Source organism: Nicotiana tomentosiformis, chromosome 1, assembly GCF_000390325.3.
Source record: "Nicotiana tomentosiformis chromosome 1, ASM39032v3, whole genome shotgun sequence".
Lineage (NCBI taxonomy): Eukaryota > Viridiplantae > Streptophyta > Magnoliopsida > Solanales > Solanaceae > Nicotiana > Nicotiana tomentosiformis.
Genome location: NC_090812.1, coordinates 39,331,785 through 39,348,536, shown reverse-complemented (window position 1 = coordinate 39,348,536; position 16,752 = coordinate 39,331,785). Strand labels below are relative to the sequence as shown.

The 16,752-nt window shown below is 37.6% G+C and overlaps 1 protein-coding gene across 1 annotated transcript; it reads left to right on the top strand.

Moving 5' to 3' along the window:
- The first annotated feature begins 12,096 nt into the window (after positions 1-12,096).
- LOC138905948 (uncharacterized) lies at positions 12,097-13,716 on the top strand. Its single transcript, XM_070194464.1, has 4 exons — positions 12,097-12,111; positions 12,222-12,557; positions 12,904-13,095; positions 13,174-13,716. Exons 1-4 carry the CDS (start codon positions 12,097-12,099, stop codon positions 13,714-13,716), a joined length of 1,086 nt encoding a protein of 361 aa, XP_070050565.1.
- The last annotated feature ends 3,036 nt before the right edge of the window (positions 13,717-16,752 follow it).

The window sequence follows — 16,752 nt, the reverse complement described above, 5'->3', positions numbered from 1 at the left end:
TCAACACTGAAGTGAATGGAACCAAACAAAGAGGAAGTTAAAAGAACCAAAATGTTGACCCAAAAAAAAAGTAAGTAAAAGAACAAATATTACACAGACGTCCCAGAACTGTCTAAAATTCAACTTTAGTACTCATCTTTAAATGATTGGCAACTTTACTCTCTTTTCTTGGCTATTACACAATTCACTATTATCACTTTTCTGATTTGATTAAGAAAATAAGAGAGGAACAAGTTAAAGGGCCTGAGAAGCAAATCATTAATAGTTCTTGACTATTGAAACATATATCAACATTGGTTAGTGGGGTAATTGTCTTGGTATTTTAAAAGTAGAGTAGTTAGTTTTATCTTGGCACTTTAATAGTCAAATATATTTTTTTCTTTGATGGATTAACTGAAAGATAAATTAAATAAACACTGGTTAGTCATTTATCTTGGTACTTTAAAGGTCATACCTTATTTATTCTAAGACAAGTTTATCTAGATCTTTCTAAACGTATGTCCAAATTTGAAAGGAAGGTCAAACAAGTAAAAGAAACTTTTAATAAGAACCAAGAAGTTTCACATTTAGCAACACACATCTATGGAGTATTACGTTAGCAACATTCCATGATAATTAACATTTGCAAACTTCATGCACATAATACTAAATTATGAGTAATTGTTATACGGTCAATCAAAATTATTTTCTTGCACTATATTTTTCGTCTTTTCTATTTTTTTATTGTGATTGAGATTGTAAATATATGTACAACACAAATTTAATTTAAAATATTCTATACTAATGAGTAACCTAAAAATATTGAGTATATATATATATTATTCAAATTCTTATTTAAATAATGGAATGTGACATAGGAAATTCATAATCATTAGTTTTGACATGCTCAATAGTAGTTTGTAAACAAGATTAAAACAGTAGGAATAGTAACTAAATTGTGGAAAGATAAAGGCATAACTGCAATATATATATAAATAAAAGAGAGGTTGAATACTACAACTTGGATAAAATTATGTTAGTTAGATAGAAGAAGCCGACAATGACAGAAAGTCGGCTTTCCAATTCCAAGTGTGACAAATGAAAATTGGGCGGCTACCGAAAGGTGGCCCATATCCACCAATACCTCTTAACCCAAAAAGTAATGGCTTTACAACAAATAAAACCGAAGATTCTTCAAGTTTTTTTTCCCCTCTTTTTGCCCTTTTCCCTCGCTTTTCATAGAAAAAGAAAATTTTATAAGTGAAGATTAATCAACACAACAAATTATTAGAAGATACTGTTATAAAATATAGCTCAACATAACAATATAGAACAAGAAAAAACAAGTTAAGAGATATAAAGAGAAAGAGATGAGAGATTCTTATTTTTTCTTCAATTGTGTATCTTTTCCTATCTATTACAAAATCTTTATATAAGCATGAAAAGTGAAGAATCACTATTGTAAAATATGTCATTGAACATATCATTAAGCATTTGGAGGAAAATCATGTGGGAGGTTATCGAGTTACAATCATAACTCCACAAGTATTAGAGTAGTGTGAGTTATGGAAATAATGGAGAAGAATAGACATCCATCATAATTTAATTTTTCTTATAACACTCCCCCTTGGATGTCCATAGATAATGTGCCTCGTTAAAACCTTACTAAGAAAAAATCATGTGGGAAAAAAATCTTAGTGAAGGAAAAAGAGTACACATATCTGTAATATGTTTTATTTGTTGCCTCGTTAAAAACCTTACCAGGAAAACCCAGTGGGACAAAACCTAGCTTAAGGGAAAAAGAGTACAACGCGTATCTTACTCCCCCTCATGAAAATATCACTTTATTTCTTGAAGACGGCACATTCCAATCTTCTGTCTCAACTTCTTAAATGTTGAAGTTAGTAATGCCTTAGTGAACAGATCGGCCAAATTTTCACATGAACGAATCTGTTGAACATTAATTTCACCATTTTATTGAAGATCATGCATGAAAAAGAACTTTAGTGAAATGTGCTTTGTTCTGTCTCCTTTGATGTATCCTCCTTTCAGTTGAGCAATGCAAGCAACATTGTCTTCATATAGTGTAGTTGGATTATCTTTTTTAATAAGAAAACTACACATTTCCTGAATATGCTGAATTATTGATCTCAACCAAACACATTCCCAACTAGCTTCATGAATAGTTATTATCTCATCATGATTTGAAGATGAGGCAACTATTGTTTGTTTCATTGAACGCCATGATATAGCTGTACCTCTCTATATAAACAAATAACATGTTTGAGATCGGGCTTTATGTGGATCAGACAAATAACCTGCATCGGCATAGCCAATCATTTCTGACTTGAATTCATTAGAATAAAACAATCACATATCTAGAGTTCCCCGAAGATATCTAAATATATGCTTAATACCATTCCAATATCTTCTTGTTGGGGAGGAGATGAATCCTGCTAATAAGCTTACTGTAAAATCAATATCTGGATGGGTATTGTTGGCAAGATACATCAGTGCCCCAATTGCACTAATATATGGAGTTTCTTCACCAACGAGCTCTTCATCATTTCCTTGAAGCCGAAATTTATCTTTATTTATGTCAAGCGATCTCACAACCATTGGGGTACTCAATGGATATGCATAATTCATGTAAAATCGCTTTAAAATCTTTTTAGTGTTTGTTGATTGATGGAAAAAATTTCATTTGTTACATGTTCAATTTGTAGGCCAATTGCCACACATCTATTATGTATTGAGGTACTTGCTTTATCAATTGTTAATATCTTGGCATGACTTGAATCAATAATTGACGGTCTTGTGAAAGTATAATATGGCAGTACCCTCACATACGAATAGATTGTTTGAAGAACGAACTACAAAAAATTCTTGCATTTGCATAACTAACAAAACCTTGACAATATTTGTTAGAATATACAAACCTATATCAATGATTCATAGTATTCCAATATCTTCATATAGGAATAAAATTATATCTCACTAGCATATTGTTATACTCATGGTCCTAGTAAGATACATTAGTGCACCAATTGCAATAGACACAAAAATAAATTATGTACGCCATGACTGCTCTACCACATAAGGATTTGTTGAAGATTTATTTAATAAATTTCTTGAAAACCTTAATATGCTTCAGAATAATTTAAATCCTTCAATTATTTCTATTATACGCATATCAAGTTTTTCATGTGTTGCCAGATTAAAACCTGAAATGACTACATCTACTACAGGAGAATATGTCTCTATATAGTTAATGCCAGAATATTTACAAATCTTCTTGTGACACAAGTCGTCTTTATGTCTATCGACTTGACCTTATTTTCGCACAAGAACACATTTATACCTCCATTGGTTTTATACTTTTAGGTGTTGGGACTATCCGTCCAACTTTACATTTTTCAGGTAAAGTCAATTTTCATTGCGTATTTTTATTTGGCCAATCATTTATCTATCCAAATTTCATAACAGATTTGAGCTCAAGATCCTCGTCAATATTAATAATATTAAGCGCTACATTATATTAACAACGTCGTCGACGATCATTTTGCATCGGTTCCATCATCACTCAATAAAGACATAACTTATTGAGATCTCATTATTTTCAGGTACCGGAGCCTCTCCCATAAGGTCTTATGAAGTGTTATGTCGTGGTGCTCTTCTAGAGTACTTGCCTCCTTATTATGACCATCTTGAACATTTGCCCCTCTCCTTCTTCAAGGAGTTTTATCTTTGGAACCGATTGGTCTGTTACGCTTCTTGTGTGCCATAGACTTTATCCCTCATGGACTTTATTCTATTTGGAGCATTACCAACTGAAATATGACATTTAGCTTTGGGTCAACAAATGCGTCTGGCAATAATTTGCAAATGAATTATCACTTGAATTTCAACTTCATATTTTCTTGTACGGGGATATATATATTCATAATAATTCATTCCAAGTATCACTTTCTTAGCTGTCCATTCCCTCCCCACCTCCCCCTCCCCAATATTGGGACCACCAACACATTTTCTAACTTTTTTGGGAACCCATCTTTGTGCATTGTGGTGATATAATTAAATCATATAGCACATCCATATTTCTAGATGGAAATTATTTGGTTCCTGACCCTGAACTAATTGTGAGAGGGAGAACTTTTCATAACTTGGCTAAATGCATACAGGTATTGCTGTATATTAAATAATACATCATATACCAAATTTTATTTTGGCAGTTTTATTCTCATAACTAATGGTTTAGCTATAATTGGAGGATTTCTGCTAAACCAACTTGAATTTAAACCATCATTATCAAGATAAATCATCATAATTTATATTCTAGAACTCTGCTCTAATAATTTGAGCATGTAACCTTGCAAAAGCCAAACTGCAAGTTGATAATAAATGCACAAGTGACCATACAATATATGCATCTAATAAAATCATATAATAGTAAACGGTCCACATGGCAGGTGACACCCATATATTTATCACCTTTTATTCGTTCCAGAAATCAGGGGATTCAATCCCAACCTTAACCGGTATATCATGAAAATAAGTAGCACAAGAGAATTCTTGAAGAATCTTCTATTTCTTCAATATATGCCAATGTGAATTTTCAATTAATTTTCGCATCATAATTGAACCGGGATGGCCAACCGGTCATGCCAACTAATATTTATTTCAGTAAACCTCTAGTTTACTTGTGGCATATAATTTCATCATCATGCTTATACTTATATAGTACAAATAGAAAAAAAGTCAGATAACTTTTCATATTTACCCGATATGATTATAGTAATATAAAAATATTCAATCTTCTTTTCATTTATAGTCTCAATATGCCAACTATTTTGGCTAATACATTTGAAACTCAAAATGTTTCTTTTGAGACTTACTACAATATCAATGTCATGAACAACTTCATTCATCCGGGTAGTAATAAATTAGTTCTTCTGGAGCTCTTAATTGATCTTCAACTACAAGAGCTTTTGTCATACCATCCATATAGTGAATGTTACTTTCACGGAAAAAATCATATCATAATAAATTGTCATGGTCAAAATCATCATAAGCAAAATCATTTCTTGCTTTAATTTTGCCTTTAATAACTTTTATAAGGCATGCCAAACTATTTTGGCGTATCACATGTACGCGACCAATGACATATTCATGTAACCACATAATAATATTTATTCTCTTTATTTCACTCAAACCTCCCTTAGAGATGAGTTGTGTGGTATTCATCCAATCATGCATTGCATATCTTTATTCGTAACTTTTATCACATATTGGCACATTCACCTTTAGAAATAAGTCTGCATTCTCAATGCTTATCACAAGTCACATTCTCTTCAAGGAATGGATCATAATCAATATCGTGCTTTATTATTTTTCATACCAATTTGATGGTAAACATTGCCTTCACATTTTGAAGGACTATTTTGAGAACCCTTATTGTTTTTCTTTTATAATCATAGTAATGTCACGACCCAACATTTTTCACCGACGGGACCGTGATGACGCCTAACATTTCACTTGTTAGGCAAGCCAACGTTAGAGAATCATTTATCAATTCCTTATTTTCATTCAGTAATTAGCAATAATTAACTACGATAAAATATAACAAGTACGGAATATCATAAATCTGTATTAACTACTACCACCCGGATCTGAAGTCACAATTCACGAGCATTCTAGAATTTACAACAAGTAATAGTCTGAAAGAAATACAACTGTTTGAATGAAAGAAACAGTAAGACATAAAGGATAGACGGAGACTTCAAGGTCTGTGAACGCCGACAGATCTACCTTGAGTCTCCAAACAGCGGACCAGTAGTAAATCTCGATCAACCTGAGCCAGTATCAAAATCTGCACAGAAAGTGCAGAGTGAAGCATCAGTACAACCGACCCCATGTACTGGTAAGTGTCGAACCTAACCTCGGCGAAGTAGTGACGAGGCTAAGATAAGATACCCACATATAACCTGAACAATATAATCATGCTAGTGGCAACAACAATAAGTAAAGCAATAATGCAGAAATAATGAGAGGGGAACATACAGTGGGGGAATACAACATAAAGAGTGAGAATAATGAAAAGATAGAATTAAACCGGAAATCCTTAAACGAATTGAGCAATTAAGACAACAAGAAAAACTGCACGGCATCACCCTTCGTTCTTTTATTCTCAACCTCACCAAATAACAAATAAGACTGTACGGCATCACCCTTCGTGCTTTTACTCTCTTCCTCACAAAATAAATAAATTATGCACGACATCACCCTTCGTGCTTTACACTCTTCCTCACAATATAATTAAATTATGCACGGCATCACTCTTCGTGCTTTATACTCTTCCTCACAATATAATTAAATTATGCACGGCATCACCCTTCGTGCTTTATACTCTTCCTCACAATTTACAGAATCAATAACAACGGATAGAGAGAAGTTTCACAAGAAATTAATATTTCATAAATGATTACTTTCACAATTTAACATCTCAACCTCGAATCAATATTCATAATTTTATGGACCTTGGTGGAACCGGATACAAGTCTCCCAACATTTCAATGACAACAATAAGCATGGATAACAAGATTTAAGACTATAAATTTGCAAGAAATAGAATTTCACTCGCATGCTATGACTCGACCACGACGTATAGATGCTCGTCACCTCAACTATACATCGTATTCAACAACAAAACACGTAGCAAATACTCACACAATACCTATTCCCTCAAGCCAAAGTTAGACATGACACTTACCTCACTCCGAAGGCCACTTAATTCTCAATCACAGCTTTTCCTTTGGAATTCACCCCCAAACCACTCGTATCTATTCAAAAATGACTCAATAATATCAAATATTACTAAAGGAATCAGTTATATTGCATAAATTAAATTTCTCAAATTTTTCTCCAAAAAGTCGAAAAATCGATCCCGGGCTCACTTGGTCAAAACCAAAGGTTCGGACCAAAATCCTTTTACCTATTCACCCCCGAGCCCGAATATATAATTAGTTTTGGAATTCGACCTTAAATTGAGGTCTAAATCCCCAAATTCCTGAAATCCCTAGTTTCTACCCTAACCCCTAATTCTACCATGAAAACTCTAGATTTTAGGTTGAAAATTCAAGAAATGTAATGGGTAATTGAAAGAAAATGATTTAGAATCACTTACCAATAATTTGGGGAAGAAATGACTCTTGAAAAATCGCCTCTCACTGTTTGGTTTTTGAGAAAAATGAGTTTTTGGCTAAAATCCCATTTTTGGGTTCTGTTAAGTGCTGGGCGACAGTGTTCATCGCGTTCGCGAGAGCACTGTCGCATTCGCGAAGTGTATGGGCTGCCAAGCTTTCGCGTTCGCGAGACAGTGATCGCGTTCGCGTAGGATACCCTTCCCTGGTCTTCGCATTTGCGAGTCATTGTTCGCGTTCGCGATGAAGAAAAACTGCCTGCCCCTCCCCAGTGCCTAACGCTACGCGTTCGCGATTGGCTTGTCGCGTTCGCGAAGGGTAACGCCCCCATCGCTTCGCGTTCGCGACCAAGCCTTCGTGTTCGCGAAGAAGAATCCTTAGCTGCCCAGTTTACTCTTCGCGAACGCGAAGAAGGACATGCCAGAACACAGATTCTGCAGAAAAACCAGATTTTCAAAGTCCAAAACATCCTGTGGCCTATCCGAAACTCACCCGAGCCCTCGGGGCTCCAAACCAAACATGCACACAAGTCTAAAAATATCATATGAACTTGCTCGCATGATCAAATCGCCAAAATAACACCTAGAGTTCCGAATTTAGCACCAAATCGAATGAAATTTTCAAGAACACTTTAAAATTTTTATTTTCTCAACTGGACGTCTGAATCACGTCAAATCAACTTTGTTTCTCACCAAATTTCACAGACAGGTCTTAAATATCATAATGAACCTGTATGGGGTTCCGGAACCAGAATAAAGAGCCGACACTAACAATGCCAAATATCGATCAATTCTTAAAAATAATTAATTTTCAGACTTTTAATTTTCATCAAAAATTCATAACTTGAACTAGGGACCTCCGAATTTGATTTCGGGCATACGCCTAGGTCCCATAATTCGATACGGACCCACCGAGAACGTCAAAATATAGATTCAGGCCCGTTTACAAAAACATATTGACCGAAGTCAACTAAAATCAACTTTTAAGGCAAAAATTCTTATTTTCATTAGTTTTCAACATAAAAGCTTTTCGAAAACCTGCTCGGACTGCGCACGCAAATCGAGGATGGTAAAATTGAGATTTTTAAGGCTTAAGAGCGCAGATTCGAGTTCTAAATCATAAGATGACCTTTTGGGTCATCACAAGTAATGACTATTATTATTTTGTTCTTTGGAACGCCCACATTCATTGGTCAACCGCTTGTCTTCATTTAGACTTATTATTGTCCGCTACCACATTTACTTCAAGAATGGAGCAAATCAAATGGGGCAATCTTCATGCATTTTCATGAAAAAATATATTATTTTTCTTTAGTTATCATTATATCATGAATATGGTACATTGAGACTCAAACCCTATGCCTTACCAATATAAAGGCATGTTAAGCCATATTGAATTGGGACTCAAACCCAACTCTTATCATTATGGTGTATCAGGACTCAAACCCGATGTCTTACCATCATGGTGTATTAGGACTTGAACCCATTGTCTTACCCTCAACCAATACCATCATACATGGACTCACCCTCAAGCCTTTAAAAATATCATCACACTGTGATTACTCATAAAAGTAAGTGATATCACTTTGTGAATTACTCATAAAACCAAGTGATATTGCTAAAGTCATTTTATGTAAAATGTTCACGTCTAAATTTTTCAAACAAAAGCAATATAACAAGCATATGCAGATCAAGTATAGTTTAGTATTTTGAATAAAATGTGAAGTGAAATTAAGTTGCTTTCTTTATCTAAATTGGATCTCTTAATCTGATGCAAACCTATTTCCATTAAAAATAAAATGCTGATAAAAGCAACCAAGACAAAATGTTATATTCATTTCGCGGCTATTAACTGACTGGAAGATTTCAGCTTTTGTCCATGTTTCTTCACAAGCAATAAAAAGATTAGTCCACGTGAATAAATAACATAATTGGAAGATAAAAATATATATGTAGGAATAAGGAAGTATTAGAGCCGTTGAAGAAAATTTCTAACTGTTTTAAACAATTAACAAAGTGAGTTTCATTAAACACTAATCATCACACTATGATACGTCAACTAAAAGTGACAAAATGCTTGGTAATTGGACTTAACTCTTATCAGTTAACTTGTCCTTCTAAGTTTTAGACTAACAAAATCCTTGAAGCGATGACACTTTTTATCCTATGAGTTTTACAATGCTATGCAGTGTTGAAGTTCTAGTTTACAATTCTGAGGTGCTACTAATGTAAATGGGAGGTCCGGAAAGATTTACATATTGCAAGTCTGGAAACTTTATGTGGTACGTTAAAGAATACCACTCTTCTGGCTTTGAATTTACCTTTCTCCAGATGTTTAAATCTTTTAAAGTGCTCAAGAGAGAATATTGTGCTGATAACATATTATGAAATATAGCTCAACGTAACAATATAGAACAAGAAAAAACAAGCTAAGAGATATAGAGAAAAAGAGAAGAGGGATTCTTATTTCTTGTATCTTTTTCTATCTATTACAAGGCCTTTATATAGGCATGAAAAATGAAGAATCACTATTGTAAAATATGTCATTGAACATGTCATTAAGAATTTGAGAGAAAGATCATGGGGGAGATTATGAAGTTACAATCATAACTCCACAAGTATTAGAGTAGTGTGAATTATGGAGATAATGAAGAAGAGTAGATATCCACTATAATTTAATTTTTCTTATAACAGATACTAATTTATTTAAACTTGCACAGCGGAGATTTTGTAGGTACTGAAGTTACCATCAAGTCATTGGTTTTCTATTTTACATTAATTACCGTGTAAAATTTCAATCTCATCTTTTTTCTACCTTCTTCTCACTTCCTTTGTATAAAATTTTTATTTTTATTCAACCAAAGGTCATCAGCTACAGTTTCTCTCTTTATTATTCACGGACTAATCCGCTTAATGAAAATATGTTTAAATAAAAGTTTATGTAATATCATTTTCCTCTAACGTGTATATATGAATATTTTATAGAGGTGCTTATCCTAAAAATTGAGTAACAATTAAACTTATATTGTGGTTGTAAGGATATGTGATTTAGACCAGCACCAATTGATAAATAACGAATTAAATAAATAATTTGGATAAAAATAAATCAAACCGGTCTGCAAACGACGCCTCGACCTCGATTCGAGATAGTCTCAAGGTTAGTTAATAAGAACAATATAGGATAGAACAAACATCGATGAACAATGATGAACAAAGAGACCAACGTATATGTATATTCTTATCAGTGAATAATGATCCCCTAAAAATGATTGGAACACCTCTTTATATAGTAGAGGAAACCTAATTATAGTATATCTCTAATTACAGAAGAAAATCGTATAAACAGCTAGTTATCCGCTTATGATTTCGTCAGTTCCGAGATTCACGCCATGATCCTCGACTAATCATGGATATCTGTTCCGAGATTCACGCCGTGATCTTCGACCGGTTACTGATATCTCGTCATTTCGTTATTATGCTCCTCTCGAAGTCGGTCATACTTGATCTCGATTGTTGTTGGCCTTGGTCTCAACGTACACTTCGATCTCTATGCTTGATGTCTCATCTTTGAGCTCGGGTGTGTTTTATTATGAGGCTACCCCCGATGCAACTTCCTTGTCTCGATCAAACAGCAAAATCGGGTAGGCCCGGTTTTGACCGTATACAGATAGTCCCCTCATTTTTTGGAGTATAACGAGAAGAAACGAATTGAGCCTTTGATTTAATACCTCGATCAATTATGACGTCAACATTATGACATAAGCGACAGAGACGATTGAAGCGTCGTATCTGCACAGTTCCCAAGGTCATTAATTAATGCCAATTGATGGTCGGCCACCAGTGCTTTCAAACCGTCAAAGTGGCTATTATAAATAGACCACTTTCATAATCTTTTCAAACTTTACTTTCAAACTTATTCTAATCTTCAAAAGCTCTTCTATTCTCTTCAAGTCTATCAACTTTGTCAGTTTTCGTTTGCCAATCTCTTATTAAAACGCAAATTTCGCCTTTTACTTCCTTAAACTTCATATAGCAATGGCAAAAACATCAAATACCGTTCCTCAAGAAGAAAATGCCTCTTCATCGCGGCCGGCCGGCCGGTGACAAAACACCGGTGGAGCCACATATCGAAGAGTGAATCCCCGGGCCATGCGAACTTACTTTCGACTTTAAAGTCGAAAAACCCTCTTCGGTTCCTAGCCAATGCAAGCCCATGTCTAGATACATCTGTTCGATATCCGAAGGCAATCTCGAGTAGGTGAAAAGGGGCTGCCGCTGGGAGAATAAAGAGGTGGTGATTCCTACCCCCGAAGAGGACATCACCACTCATGTGAAAGGGTTCTTAAGTATGTATACTTACCCTTTCACACTAGGTTCCGTCGATCCCGTCATAATCGACTTCTGCCCCCAATACCGGGTAACCCTAGGCCAGATCTCCCCCTTTTCTTGGCATATTGTTATTTTGCTCAGATTCTTCTCTAGCAAGATCGAGGGGATGTCTTTCACCCTCGATCATCTCATTAGGCTATACAACCCCCATCTTTATCTGGGCGGATTGATAAGGCTTTAGCGTCGGGCCACGAAAGTGCTATTCTCGAGCATAGACGAGGACACGGACCAAGGATGGATGTGCCAGTTTGTCCGAGTCAGGACCTCCGATTTAATCCCCGCCGAGAGGATGCCATTCCCCGAAGAATGGAACATGAAGAGTAAGTATAACTTCGCCGATAATATTTGATTACGTGTTATGTTTCCTTTACCTCTTCTCATCTATATTCTTCTTTATGGTGCAACTTCCCCCTGGTTTCCTGGTGCAATCCCGGACCTTGCAGGTTGGGTTCGACAACTGGTTTTAACCTCTTCGTATGCTGAGCGCTCGTGGTATGATTTGGCCAAGGGTCGATGGGAGGCCAAAAATCATGGTAAGTTCCCATGTTCGTGTTTGATACTTTCTTGTGAAATACTTTCTTTTAACTTGATTTCTTCTCGTATAGGTCTTGGAGATAGTGTCTTTATGAGGTCGTCTCCCCTTGGGGAAGAGTAGGTCCTGAAGCCGACCAAAGATAAGAAAAGGAGAAGGGCCTCGCCACCAGATACCCCAAGGCCTAAGAAAAACAGGGCTCGAAAGTCGAAGATTGATCTCGCCGTTCTGCCTGTTGATGTATTCCAAACGCCACGAGATGAAGATGAGGAGGGAGAAGATACCAACTGCCTGCTGGTGGCTCGGAAGAGGGAAAGCATTGAAGCTTCGAAAGCTGCTGAACCGGTGACGGTCGAGAGGGTTCAGCCGCAGACCGAGGTGATCTCGGGGGAAGGTCCGAGCAGAGTCCCCGAATCATCGGGTGTTGATAATGCCTCCTGCCGTGATGAGCAACCAGGGGTGTGCCCGAAGGGTCTAGTTCTGAGGCCCTTCAAAGAGAAGAGAATGCACCAAGTGACTCGCTCAGGGAAATTAATATTTACGATTCGCCGCCCAGCCCCACGTTCTCTGAGGGGCAGTTTCGGGATTCCCGGTCCATTGGGACCCCCGATGTGGGGACGGCCCCCGAAGGGGATGATATATTTCGTGGTTGCTTCGCGGGGGTCGATGATGTTTCCAACCTTGAAGCATCACTCATTTTTTTATGAGGCTCAGCGGCTTCTCAACCAAGTGAGTTTTAGCTCATGCTACCATGCTTGCGTTTGTTCCTATTTCTCTAAGTCTGATTTCCTTTCTTTCTGTACAGGCTGCATCACTCCATCGAGAAGTGTCTTTCAAGTACCGAGCTGAGCTGGCCCGATGTGAGGCTGATCTCAAAAAGCTTATGGAGGAGATAAACGCCCTCAAACTCCTTTATGTGCAAAAAGAAGAGGAGATCATAAGCATTCGAGCCGAGCTGACAAGAACTCATCGAGATCAGACCGAGCTCATTGAACGAGTAATGTAAATTTTTGGGAGCTTGTTATGTATTAACTTGATATTGACAACTAACACTTTGATCCTGCAGGTTCAGTAGAAGGCCGAATTGGCTGAGCAGCTTCATGAGGAGGCCAAGATGAAAGAGGCAGAGACTCTGGGGTGGAAGCAGAGCATGGACCGTCTCGCCTCGGAGAAAGATGCGGTTCGGGCCCAACTGTATTCGGTTGAGCGTCAACTCCAAAGTGTGAAGGTGGAGAACTTGGCCCGAGCCCAGAAGGTTGAAGAGCTCGAGACTCGGTTGGTCGCTGAGCTTGCAAGGTCCACATCCAAGGCAGAAGCGCTTGTGGCCTCCTACCGAGCCGACGCTGAAACCGCTAACACTCGGGCAAAGGAAATTTCTGACCCTGCTGAGGTTACATTGTCCCGTGTTGCCGAGCATGCTAGGCTCCAGTCTCGGAGAGAGACTCTTGAGGAGGCACATGCTAGTGGCTTCGACCTCACGGCTGATAGCGAGAGTGCGAAAGTTTTGGAGGATGAGGCCGGAGCTTTGCTTTCCGATGATGAAGACTCTACGAGTGGATCCGAGAGCGGAGGAGATGAAAATGAAGCTCCCGAAGATGCATCTCCCGCGGCGGGCTAGGCACTTAGGATTTTTTTCCTTTAGTTTTTTGTATAAGTCCCTGTGTGGTCTTTGTAAATACTTTGCATATATGAAAGATTCCTTTTCTTTCCGTTTCGTCTCCAATTTCTGATTTATGATAAATTCTATTTTGCCTTTGTCTTGTGAAAATTTTGTTGCAATCAGGTTGTTGTAGCCTCTATAATCGAGTGAGCAACAACTAATACTCAGAGTAAAACAAGCCCTTAGATTTTTTAGTTAAGCGAAGGTGAGTCCCCGAGCTTAATAATATGTTCGGAATTTTGATTTTGTATGCCTTGATCGAAGTCGTAATTGCACTATTTTTGTATCCGAGTTTGAGTAAGTTTCGAACTCACAGTAACAGACCTTATTTTATATCAAATAATGATGAATCTTCAAGCTCTATTGGCCCTTAGGCTCTTTAGATTGGGCCGATATGGAATAGTGAAACCCTTAGGTCCGAATTGAGTGAGAACAAAATCTTGAATTCTAAGTGTATTGGCCTTAGGCTCTTTAGATTGAGCCGATATGGCCTCTAAAAATGGCTACTTTTTCCTTTTTTCGGCTTAGAAAGCTTAGTAAAAGTTTCTTTATGCCTTAACACGTATTCTTTACCCATTGGGTTTTTTGAGTGTTCGATATTGATTGAAACTCCTTTGCTTTTTGTGCCTTAGCACGTTTGTATTAAGATAATTTGATATCTCTTAAGGTTTTTCGAGGGCTGATTTCATCGAAGCCCTTTTGCCGAGGGTAGACCTTTTAACCGGTTTTTCAAAGAATTCGAAGGACTATTTTTATTGCGGGATTCGGACGTCTCCGAGCCGCCTTAATTTGGTCGTAGCCTTTGAGTATGCCTCTTGGGCTTATTTCGAACTTGTTCGAAGTGTTAGTCCCCGAGAGTGATGTCCTCGGCCTATAGATCGAGGGGTGCCTCTTTGAGGTCTTATAAATTTGAGTTTAGATTACTCGAATATGTCGATCATCGATGGCAGTCCCTGAGTGTACGAGGTATATTTGCACTTGGCCCTTGAGCCATTTCTCATACAATCATAAGTATGAAGCTTGTATAGCAGAAAAGTTTCTTTGAGACACAAGATGTTTGATATAGAAAGAATGCTTCTTGTATAATTTATACATGCATACATGTTTTGCCATCGTGGCTCGACTAATCTATACGGACACGATTCATTCGACCATTTGGCCCATTACAAAGTTTCTCTATCGAGACCCTTTGACATGAAGTAATTTCATCGACATTGTAACATCCGAGGGTGATACCCCCCCCCCAGTATTCGAGGTTGATTGTAAAGAAGCCTTGGATACTGTTAAATTGTCCTTAGGTAGCACATAATTATTGCCTCATTAAAAATTCTCACCGGAAAAACCCACTTGGGACAAAAACCGATCTAAGGAAAAAAGAGTGCAACACGTGCTTTAAAACCTGAGGTCTTGATGTCTTCGATCGAACACCTGCAGTGAGTTAGTGTCGAATATATAAATGAAACAAAAGGGATAAAGTCATACCTTTAGCAATAATACCGTTTGAGAAGCGATATGTTCCAATTATTTGGTAGTTGTTCGTCGTCCATCGTGCCGAGCTTATAAGATCCCTTTCCGACGATGTCGAGGACTTGGTAGGGTCCCTCTCAATTTGGGCCGAGCTTCCCTTCATTAGGATCTCGACTGTTGATGGTGACTTTTCTCAGGACTAAGTCCCCGACTCTAAAGTGGCGAAGGTTGGTTCTCCTATTGTAGTATATTTCGATTTGTTGCTTTTGTGCAACCATTCGAACGAGTGCGGTTTCTCGTTTTTCATCCAATAATTCGAGGCTAATATTCATAGACTCGTGATTTGACTCTTCTATTATATATCAAAACCTGGCACTGGGTTCCCCGACTTCGAATCAAGGCTTCGGAGCCATATACTAAGGAGAAAGGGGTTGCCCCCGTACTGGACTTTGATGTTGTTCGATATGCCCAAAGAACTTCGGGTAGAATTTCTCTCCATTTCCCCTTAGCATCGTTCAACCTTTCTTTTAGGTTTTGAATGATAGTCTTGTTCGTCGATTCGGCCTGTCCGTTCCCACTAGGGTGATATGGTATTGATAATATCCTTTTTATTTTGTGGTCTTAGAGGAATTTTGTCACTTTGCTGCCGATAAATTGTTTTCCGTTGTCACACACTATTTCGGCGGGTATCCCAAATCGACATATGATATGATCCCATATTATATCTATAACCTCTTTCTCTCTCACTTTATCAAACGTATGTGCTTCAACCCATTTAAAGAAATAGTCAGTCATAAATAAAATGAACTTAGTTTTACCTGGGGCCGATGGTAGAGGGCCGATGATATCCATTCCCCATTTCATGAACGGCCATGGGGATAGGACTGAATGAAGTTGTTCTCCGGGCTGATAGATCATCGGTGCAAACCTTTGACATTTATCACATTTTCGAACAAACTCCTTAGTGTCTTTTTCCATGCTATCCCAGTAGTATCATGCTCTAATGATTTTGTGAATCAGTGATTCGGTGCCGGGGTGGTTCCCACAAGTGCCTTCATGGACTTCTCGTAGAATATAATTGGTGTCCCCTGGTCCTAAGCACACTGCCAATGGTCCATCAAATGTCTTTCTGTATAATGTTCCATCTTCAGCCAATGTGAATCGAGCAGCTTTGTTTTGTAGGGCCCTCGACTCTTTAGTGTCCGATGGGAGCTTTCCGTTCTTCAAGTATTCAATATATTTATTCCTCCAGTCCCAGGTTAAGCTTGTATAGTTTATCTCGGCATGACCTTCCTCGATCATGGATCTCGAGAGTTAAATGACAGTCCCCGAGCTGATCTCATCTTCCTCGACCGATGACCCTAGATTTGCAAGTGCAATGGCCTCACTGTTTTTTTTCTCGAGGTACATGCTGTAAAGTCCATTCCCTGAAACGGTGCAAGGTTACCTGCAGCTTGTCCAAATACCTTTGCATTCTATCCTCTCGAACATCGAAGGTTTTGTTTACTTGGTTCACTACCAGTAAAG